Source organism: Dendrobium catenatum, unplaced genomic scaffold (genome assembly GCF_001605985.2).
Source record: "Dendrobium catenatum unplaced genomic scaffold, ASM160598v2 fragScaff_scaffold_512, whole genome shotgun sequence".
Taxonomy (NCBI): domain Eukaryota; kingdom Viridiplantae; phylum Streptophyta; class Magnoliopsida; order Asparagales; family Orchidaceae; genus Dendrobium; species Dendrobium catenatum.
Genome location: NW_021318974.1, coordinates 39634 through 50628, shown reverse-complemented (window position 1 = coordinate 50628; position 10995 = coordinate 39634). Strand labels below are relative to the sequence as shown.

At 34.6% G+C, this 10995-nt stretch overlaps 1 protein-coding gene across 1 annotated transcript; it reads right to left on the bottom strand.

Annotated features, from left to right (window-relative positions):
* Positions 1–599: 599 nt before the first annotated feature.
* Positions 600–5417, bottom strand: LOC110095858 (catalase isozyme 1; the record flags this gene model as incomplete). The annotated part of the gene is given in 7 exon segments (XM_020821566.2): positions 600–693; positions 783–850; positions 1432–1521; positions 1619–2395; positions 3120–3397; positions 4930–5026; positions 5258–5417. Coding segments are annotated over 7 exon segments (1419 nt in total), but the record flags the coding sequence as incomplete, so codon positions are not given.
* Positions 5418–10995: the final 5578 nt, after the last annotated feature.

Here is a 10995-nt window from a genome sequence, read left to right as displayed (position 1 = left end):
TTTCAAAGATTTTGTTTGGGATAGTTTTTAGCCAATTTTTTTATTACTTTCAAAAAAAATTTATGCTCGATGAAAAACAGTAAAAAAATTATTCCAAATGAAGCCAAAATCGGCTTAAAAGGTTAACTTTTGAGGCTGATTGGGCTGGAGCAAGCAAATTTGAAGTCTAGCCATAAATGAATTACGAGCTGGACAATATATGATTGAGACGATACTAAGCAAAAAGACTTGATTGCCTCAACATCGGACTCGCCTTCTAAAAAGGGAAAATTATTAGATGCGGACACCGGACGTAGACATACGTCCGGACTCCAATAAAATATTGACACGTTCAAGTACTTTATATATTTAATGTGTCTGCGGAACTTTAAGTCAAGCTCAAAAAAAACGCAGCCAAAGCGCAGGTAAAGCGCAGTAAAAAAGCGCAACAAAAGAGCAGACAAAGCGCAACTAAAGCACAGGTACAGCGCACAAAAAAGTATAACAAAAGCACACTCCACGTGTCGCATTTTAAATGGATATCCGGACGGATCTCTATATCCGGTGTCCGCAACTAATAATTTTCCTCTAAAAAAAGGCAATAGAAAAGAAGTTCTAACCTGAGACCAATATGAGAGCCAGATGCTGCGGATTTCGTGGGTAACCCGAGGATCAGATAGTGCATCGACCCAACGGTGCACAAAACGCTCTTGCCTGGAAAAGCAACGAGCAGTTCATATATAGAAAATAAGGACTATTAATAGAAGCGTATTCATGGAAACTTTTAGACTTGAAGCACAAACCTGTCAGAATCCCATGACCTGTATCTCTCTCCAGGCTGCTTGAAATTGTTCTCCTTTGGAATAATAGTCTACAGCCACAGAAAAGACAAAACAATTTGTATCAGAAAGTAAACAAAATATTTCCATTTGAAACTGCCGCATATATAATTAGATATTGATGGCAAACACAACAAGGAGAAATTATTCTGTGCGAAGTCCAAACGTAAAGGATCTTCCAGATTACTGCATACGCTATGCGTAAGCTCTACGTGTATATACTGCGTATTTGTAGATATACAATAAATCAGCAACAAATAGTTAGTTGTGAGGATTTGCTGCTTCTTTGTTACATATCTACAAATACGCTGAGCGTAGGCAGCGTACGTGGACTCCGCACAGAATAATTTCCCCACAACTTAGGGGCTTAAAAAAGCTATGCAAGAATATTTTTGGGTGCTACAGGTAGATCCATTTTTAGAATAAGCTTTAAATAACATGTATATCGCCGAAAAATTACGGGTTTTAATCAACTGCTTGTGACTGGACAGAACTCAGACCAGCAGTAACTTTCATAAAATAGTATTAGAAGTCTCCTGCTGCATAGATGTGAGATAAGCAGTAACTTTCAGCAAATAGGATTAAAAGAGTTTCCTCCTGCATAGATGCTCACCTTTTCACGTCTTCCATTAAGAACAGTTGGCGGTATTGGGAAACTCTCAGCATGCCGAGAAGGATCATACCTAGATGGGAAATAATTGACCTGAAAAAGACAAATATTTAACACCAAGCACAGCATCTAATAACCCTAATACAACATTAGAGAGATTAAGATGTCCTGAACTTGAAGTAAAAACTACCTCTTCGTCCCTGTGCAAGAAATTCATGAAACCCTCATGATGATTGTTATGATGAGCACATTTCGGAGCATTTGCAGGAAGCATAAGATAGTTTGGCCCCAGGCGGTGCCTTTGGGTGTCGGCATAGGAGAAAATTCTAGTTTGCAATAGCTTATCGTCTGAATAATGAATTCCAGGAACAATAATTGCTGGACAAAATGCAAGTTGCTCATTCTCGGCGAAGAAATTGTCAATGTTCTTGTTCAGGACTAAGCGCCCCACAGGCTGAAGAGGTAAGATATCTTCTGGCCATGTTTTGGTGACATCAAGCGGATCAAAATCAAACCTATCTTCATGATCTGGGTCAATAGTCTGAATGTAGAGTTTCCATTCTGGAAAATTGCCGGCAGTGATGCTATCGTAAAGATCCTTGGTTGCATGACTATGGTTTTTGCCTCCAACAATCACAGCCTCATCATCCAATAAGGACTTCACACCACAAGTGGGTCTCCAGTGGAATTTGACATAATGTGCCTTCCCTTCTTTGCTAATGAGAGTGTAAGTATTGACACCTGAACCATCCATGTGCCTGTAGTCCTGCGGAATACCGACATCGTCGAACAGGAAGGTGAACATGTTCAAACTCTCAGGATGGTGTGAGAAGAAGTCGAGGATTCTCCAGTTCTCCTGGATGTGGGACTTTGGGTTTGGTTTGAGAGCATGCACCATATCAGGGAACTTCATACCATCTCTAACAAAGAAAACAGGGAAGTTATTTCCCACAAGATCAAAGTTGCCCTGCAAAATTCCAACAAATTAGCACGATCAAATTCAATGGTACTAATAAGACAACATGAAGATAAGTAATAGTTGTGAAGTTAATAACAAAATGTATTTGCAGATATGTTAATTATTGTAGACTATGCACCACCAACCAAATGTGTAAACATATATGCTGTTATGTTACTGTATTGCTTATAATTTTTCATGACTGGCAAGCTTTATGATACAAAGAAGTAAAAAATCAATGGATAGCCTCTCGTGAATAGAAAAACAAAAGCAACAAAATAAAATACAAAAGGTGCAAAAACATCACAACTCCTTCAAATAGTTATCGCTGATTAATACCAGATGTATCATCATTACCATTTACAAATGATTTACAGCACTTCATTGGAACCTATTTGACTCATCATTATAATCATAACCACATCCCAATATAGATAGGTTCATATTAAGAATCACTGTCTCCGTTAAATATCAATGAGTATTAAATTAGATTTTTTACTCTAGTTTACCCTCAAAGTTTTGTCATAGTAGTCTTATTCCATCCATTTCTTGCCTATTCCCATTCCTCTCATAGGGATGCTCAAGTCAAACCAAAAGTTCAGACAAGTAAAGAAGTTAGCCCTAAATCATTACAAGGAAATACTTTATGTATGAAAACTAACTAGCCGAACATGATAAATCTCCAGGAGAAACATTAGGGCTATAGTTAAAAAAATAATAATAAATATTCTACCTCTCTTGTATAAAACTTTACTGCAAAACCTCGTGGATCTCTCAAGGTTTCAGGACTCCCTCGTTCATGAATGACAGTTGAAAAACGAACAATAACAGGAGTTTGGACCCCCGGTGACCGAAGGAAATCAGCACAGGAAAGGTGAGAAACATCGTGTGTAACTTCAAAGAAACCCTTAGCACTGGCTCCCCTCGCATGAACAACACGCTCAGGAATGCGCTCCCTATCAAACTGAGCAAGCTTTTCAACAAGATGGTAATCCTCCAGGAGAATTGGTCCTATGAAAGAATTACAGCACACATTAAAAATAAATCAGGACAGAGTTAAGATGAATCATTTTCATAGCCATTTTCTAACATCCAAAATAAACTATGTCAGGTTAAAAACCCAAGAACTTAAGATGCCAAATGTAACAGTAAAAGAATTAATGGAGACTACCACTATTGCCGATCTTTGATACATTCACCGATAATAAATATGGCATGGAAGATAACACAAAATAATTAATCACAAAATGTAGTCAGCTACTGTTTCTAAAAATGGTTTCATAATTAGTACAAGAAAACTCTTCAAAATATCATATTCGACATCATAAAGCATGCTTATGAAATTCTTAGAATGAAAGGCTTATCAAAGAAATAAAAAATGCTGTGATCGTCATAACAAGAAAGCCCCTCAAACCACTTCAAAACATATTAATATGTAAGCAATAAGGATCCACAAGAAAGCATACTCTGAACCACGCAAAAGGATCAGAGGACGTCAATCTAAAACAATGCAATTATTAACATTCAAGTACTGTTCTAACAGTGCTATCAAAAGCAATAGACGCGGGTGATGTAATTGTCCAACACCACAGCTGCTAGATGTTAGTCCATCACTTTCCTTCGTAAATCGAGGATAAAAGTCTTGAATTAGAAAGTGCCAATGCAAATCAAACATAGACATGAACTAACACAAAAAAATAAGAACACGCAAATTATTAAGAGCATACTATGACATATCTAAGGTACAAATTAGGTTTACATGCTAGTTCATGAATCGTGACAAAGGCTTTGACTAAAGCCATCCAAAAACAAAATTTTAAGTATCAGGAGTCCCAATTCGGAATGATATAATAAAGGAATAACTGGAGTAGCTACAAATAAACTTTCATCAGATTTGACTGATTAGAGCTCAATTACATTTTTGTGATCTAACTGATATGAATTACTCAGCAAGATAATAAAATAAATCAAACTGCGGTTATGCAAGAGAGTAACAGTATACAATAAGAGAATATTTTCTCCAGTCATACAATGTACCAGTTCACAACCAAAATATTCATATAAAAGACTTTCCATCCAAGGAATCCATTGTATGGTGACCAATACAAGACAGAATACTTTAATAAGATTTCAATCCTTTTTCTAAAGAAAACTCATCAATTTAGGGTTGCTGTACATTTACAAAACGACCTAAGAGAAAGAAATGGCCCTTATTCAAAAATTGCAACAACTTTTTTTGTATCAAGTAAAATTTGTAGTTACTTTCACTAAAAGTAATAACAGGATAAAAACCATGCATCGGCAACTCTGAGCAGGTGATGGTAACTCAAAGAACCAAAGCCCCACAACAATGCATTCACAAAAGGGTGCCAATAACCAGCATAAACCCCCAATTACAAACATTAACCGGCCCCACGACACACAGATCTCAAAACAGGGTATAAAACGAAGTCTAAAAGCAGAAAGCGACAAGACAGATCTCAATAAACTAAATCACAAAATCAATTCTGAATTTTCAAACCAGGACAACATAACCAAATTACCTCGAGAGCCCACAGTAAGCGAGGAGTTATTATTCCAAACAGGAGCACCGGAGTTGGTCGTCCAGAACAGCGAATTGTACGCGCTCGAGGGCCGATGCTGCAACACAAATAAAACACCACTAAAAAACAATCCGACATCCCAAATCTAACTTACATCCCGATGCATGCAATCAAAGACCCCAATAGACAAAAAGAATTACGAAACCAGCAGAAGAAACCTCCGATGTCCACCAACAAATTTTAAGTCCTCCATTATGTAAGTCAAGCAAAAATTCAGAACAAGAACAAGATTAAATAAAAGAACCCTTACAACTCATGTAGTTAGTACCTTGTAGGGATCCATGGCCGGCCGTAAGCAACCTCTCCAATCCTCCTACGAAAAGACGAAAGCCTCGCCGCAATCGCTCGCGAGCGATTTTCCGGCCGGCGAGTTATATTTATAGGAAGAGAAAGAAGAAGGTGCTTTGTACGTGGGACCCATTGGATTAGACGTGCGTGTCAAACTTAAACTAAGCGTGCGGCGAGCTCGTCCACACGCCGCAAACTATTTCCATCCGTTAGGCCTATGGCCGTCATCTGGAACTTGAGCAGGATAAGCATCAGCTGCTATGAACCGCTTCTTCAAAATAATAAAAACAATGTTGGTGATAAACTTGATAAATATTTATATCACATCGGATCAAATTCCAAAAAAAGATATCACGTCGGATAGGGTGGAATTTAGTTTATCTAATATAAATCAAATTTTAAAATGTAGACTAAGCTATTTTTTATTTTTTAAGTTTGTTATAATTATTGCGTCCTGAAATATTCATGGCAATAGAGAAATATAGATCAAGCACACAATCAGATAAGAGAGAGGGTGCAGTATTTATAAGAGACCAAAATTTTTACGTAGAAAACCCTAAAAAGTGAAAAATCACTAGTATTTACAGTTGATCACAAATGATGCCCTTCACCGGAGGGAAGGTTTTGGCTTGTTTTAACAAATATACATCATATAGAACGCATTACAATGTGGAAATTGGAAGAATCAATATTGATATGTTAGTTTGGATGACAGGATCATAGTCAGTGGGCGACGAAGGTCAAAAAGATTGTATTTGGGTGACGGCAGTTGGAAGGACAGTAGTTGGCAAGCAACGGAGGTCGAAAGGACCGTTTTCTGGTGGGAGATAGAGGTCAAAAAGACCGTAGTCGACAAGTGATGGAGGTCGTAAAGGCTGTTATCTGACAATGGATGTCAAAAGGACCGTTGTCGGGTAGAAGTTCAAGAATAATTGGAAGTCAGGTGGAAGTATGGTGTCTGTCGGCGGCCGAGTGGAGGTCTGACGTCAGTTGGTGACCGGGCAGAAATTCAGCGTTAGTCGGTGGCCGAGTAGAAATCTGGATCAGTTGGTGGCCATGTAGAAATCCGGCATCAATTGGTGGATGGGTAGAAATTTGGCAATAGTTGGTAACCGGGCAGAAATCCAGTGTCAGTCGGTAGCCAAGCGGAAGTTCAACGACAGTCAGTGGTCGGGTTGATGTCCAACGGTGGTCGATGAGGAGTATGGTGACAAGAGAACTCTTCCTTCTCTTCTTGCTTGGGCCCCCTCTCATAAGAAATGAGGAGTCTATTTATAGGTTTATGAGAGTGGCATCACTAGTAAATAGGAGGAAAATCGAGGATAAATTGAGAGTGATTTGAATGGACGGCTGATGTTGAATCCCTTGATCATGGACCATTTATTGGGCATTTGAATGACTTAATAATATCAGAATTTGACGATCATGAGCTAGTTGGATTCGTCTCATTGAGCTGCTTGATTCAATTATAAGCATGTCACGTTTGAAAACCATTTGATAATCAAAATTATGATTTGAAGGCTCCAAATATGCTTCGTGACTTTGATTTGGATTCATTTGGGCTCAAATTGAGTCGAATTTGATGTCCTTGGGTTCGTATTTTTGAGATATTCAGTTCGCCGGTAAGTTTGTTGAAATTGGAGTTCAGATGGTCTCTAATTTAATTTTTGAAATTTCCAGTTTGTTTTTGCTTCAAGAGTCGCGCCATATCAAGATAATCTTTTGATGATATATTAATAATAAGTTTTTAAGTTTGAATAACATTCAAATATGATTTAACAAAGTTTGATCGTTTTTGGAATAATGTTAAAATAATATTCAAATATTGTTCAATTATGGTTCGAACTGTTTCGTTTTGTTGTCATATCTTTTTATGATATTCACTCATTTAAGTTATTTTGCAATATATGGAGATATTCATTCTAATCATACATGTATAAAAGCATCAAACTATTCATGTCACATAAAGAGCTGGGAGTGCGATGGAGAAAATGGTTAAGCAGTTTGAGGCTAATGATCTTATGTTCAAGGTTGAGAGCTCTCCCTTTCGTCCTTATATCTCTTAAACTGCAATTTTTTAGAGCCCTAGTTCATTAACTATTACGAAAGATGGTTAATGACAATGAGAATGAGAATGAGGGATACTACATTGTGCCTAACATTAGTGGGAATAATAGAGCATTTGGAATTGTTGAGTTTGCTCTTATCTCTAGGTTAAAGTTTGGAGAATTTCATATAAAGAGGAATTTGATAAGATAAGTAAAATAATAGGTTAATAGATAACTAATATTTTAATATTAAATAATTAGAGAAAAAAAAAGGTTATTAGAGAACTACTTAGATGATGATATGAACTTTAATAATATGAACTTAGAAATGAGAAAAGGTTCATTAAGTTATATTAAATTTGATTTTAAGATTTATCTCAAATTAGCCAATTTTATTCATTGTTTGCTCGATTTAATTTTGATATAAGATAGAACTTTCTCTATGGTTAGATTATTGACTTTAGTTGAGGCCTAATTCAAAATAAAAGTCAATTTAATCTCTAAGCACTCTTCTAATTTTTTGGTGAACTTGATAGTTTCATCTTCACACTTTGGCTCATGAAAATATGAACTCATAAATACAAAAATCAATTTATCAAATGAATACAAAATGAAAATCTATGGTTTAGTAATTCATGATGAAATAAAATTGTGGAATAAAGACTTCAAACATAATAATCAATCATGGATCTTGTAAGCTCCTATAAATGATTGTTTTGTATTTGTATATCTAATCATAATTGACAGAGCCACCTCCGAGGTCATCAAGGTCAGGTGCACACCTAGTAACCCATATTATAGATGAGTCAAACCAACCTTAAAATCTTTATAAGATTTCATGAGTCTTTTAATACAACATTTAAATGGAACTTTATGGGAATAAGCGTGAGCTTATTATGGCACATTTGGATGATATCTTGGGCAACTTGGATATTGGAATCAATTATATTGATAACTCACACTAAAAACTTATACTCTAGCTAATTCGACTCTAGGTGAACTCATACTCATAAATATAATGTCCAATAATTTATTCCTTTCTTGTTCTCTTGGACATTTCAAGAATCATCATACTAGGATATTATTATTGAATTATTATGCATCTTATTGGAGGATATAAAAATCTAATTATTTGATAAAGAATTCTTTAACTATGACCTTGAACCCTTATTGTTAAATTATCCTCTAATACCTCGTTGATGATTTCCTTCGAGTTATGACCATTATTTAATCTAAAACCTTAGGTTTTATTATTTATTTTATTGGTTCATATATTCACTTTCTGGTTTAATTAACCTCAAAACTTATAGTAATTGTCCTTTTGTCATATTTTTACTCTTTCAAAAATTTGAATTCATTATATATTGAAGAAAGAAAATAAGCACAACAGCTTGGTCAAAATTATTCTCAAGCATCCTATAATGTAATTAATTAAAGAGGCTTACTTCTATGAAAAATCTCCATCCCTTAGAACAAAATAAGCCTTATTTTTCATAGCTAAGGGAAATCTCTGAGTTATAACAACCCACCTTCCATTAATTTTCATAGGTCTATGAAATATGTTGATAATAATTAACCCTCTAACATAATCCATTAAATCTTTTTTTAAGACCAAGTACATTTGATAATTCTAATGGAGAATATTTCTTTTTATCGCTAAAGCATCATTAATACTACTTGATTTTTTAAACTTGTAGGAATTAATGAATACCATATGAGCTTTCTTTCAAGCAATATCCTATTAGTATTCATTTTATTGGACATCTAGTTCTGAGCACATATCAATCAATTTAATGCCATAAAAGAGTTCATATCATGTTATAATTTTTCTGAGGAACACATAATATACTTGTCATCAATTGTGAGTTTGAAATACCTATTTATGGAGCGCTCAATATATGCATTTTGGGAATGATTTTAAGCAAATTAGGATTACTCTAGAAAATCCTACTCTAGCTAAAACAATTGCTCAAAGTGTCCCACTAAAAAAAGACCATAAGGGTTGGGATAAGGTCCAAGAGGTCAAGAACCTTGTTCAAGCATCTTCTAAAACTCTTCATTTTGTTATAAAGATGCTAGCAAATGCCATGGTTATTCCATCTAGAGAGCTAATATTCAACAATCTCATATTTTTTTTAGGAAGAACATTCTAAAGTTGAACTCTTTTATGGGAGATATACTTATTTTAACTAATAAGAGGCATCATACAAAGTCTTCCACTTCTTGAAAACTAGGATTTGACACTCTCTATAAATAAAAGTAAGCAAATGAAGCTTATATAAGAAATTGAGAAAGAAACCTTAATATATAACAAGAAAAGTGGCCTATTAATTGAAGTCAATGTTGAGGAGAATGTTTTAGTTATTTGCAATAAACACATTTATCATCTCAAGCTTCCAAGGACAAGAAGTAAAAAAAGAATGGAGAGTGATAATCTTTATCAATCTATTGTGCATTGAAAAAAAAAATCAAGAGGAATTAGTTAGTCAAAAGGAAGTTGTTATAAAATATGAGACATACTTCAATGTATGTTGAATTTATCATCCGAGTCACCTTCATAGGTATTTGGGAAAAAGGCTTGCAAGTTAAATAGTATAGAAGAGTGTGTTGGTATTTTTTACGTTACTTGAAAATTAGAAGTAGGAGGAATTTGGAGTTAGATTTTTTAATATGCAAGAATGTAAGTGTTACGCCTCTAAGCCCCTAAAAATTTAGATATTTATAATTCATGTCAACTTTGGGTTAGCAGGTTGACCCGAACCGCACCCCTTTTTTTCAAATGGGTCAAATCCTGGAACCTGAACCCGACCCATTTGTGAAACGGGTTGACCATAATCTGAAAATTTCAGGTTAGGCTCAAGTCGAACTTTCAGGTCATGCCAAATATTTATTAGTCCGGGATCAAGTAAGACACATTTAAGCTTTGTAAATAAGTTTAAATTGCTAACTTGATATACTAGCTTATATTAGCACCACAACATTGTTGTTTTGTTAAGTTATTTGGTACTAAATAAACTCATTATTCTTCTTTATGATTGAATTATTATGCAAGCTAAGAGTGTTGCCTACATTTGTGTAGTAATGGAATACACTCATATAATAATAATAAAAAAATTAATTCCTGCTTTTCCTACAATTAAAGCAATATATATTATATTTTTGTTAATAAAAGAATAATAAATTAGCAATTAAAGAATCAAATTTCTCAAATCTACTAATTTAAACTCAATAAAATCAAATAAATTTTATTATAAAATTAGATAAATTGGCTAAATTGGGCCTTTAATCATTTCTTATATTACATCCAAAGACAAAATAAAATCACTCTTCAACTATTTTGCTTTACATGTAATGATTAACATATTATTTTGCCTTCTTATTTGCTTGCTCGTAGTTTATAAAATGTTGTACACAATACTAAAGATTGGGCTAATTATAGTAAACACAAGAGAAATGTTTGTTTTCTAAAAGAAATTAAAAAGGTTACCAAGCTTTTATACGTTTAATGATTATTTCTTAATTTTTTTCCTCCATGGTGGTGATGTATAATTACCTTAAAAAGGGGAAGAGAGGGTGGATATCTAGAGAGCAAAGAACAAAAAATCATTCATAGCAAATAATAGCTATAATGAACCCTTTAATAGGCAAAAAAAAAAAAAACCTCCTAACA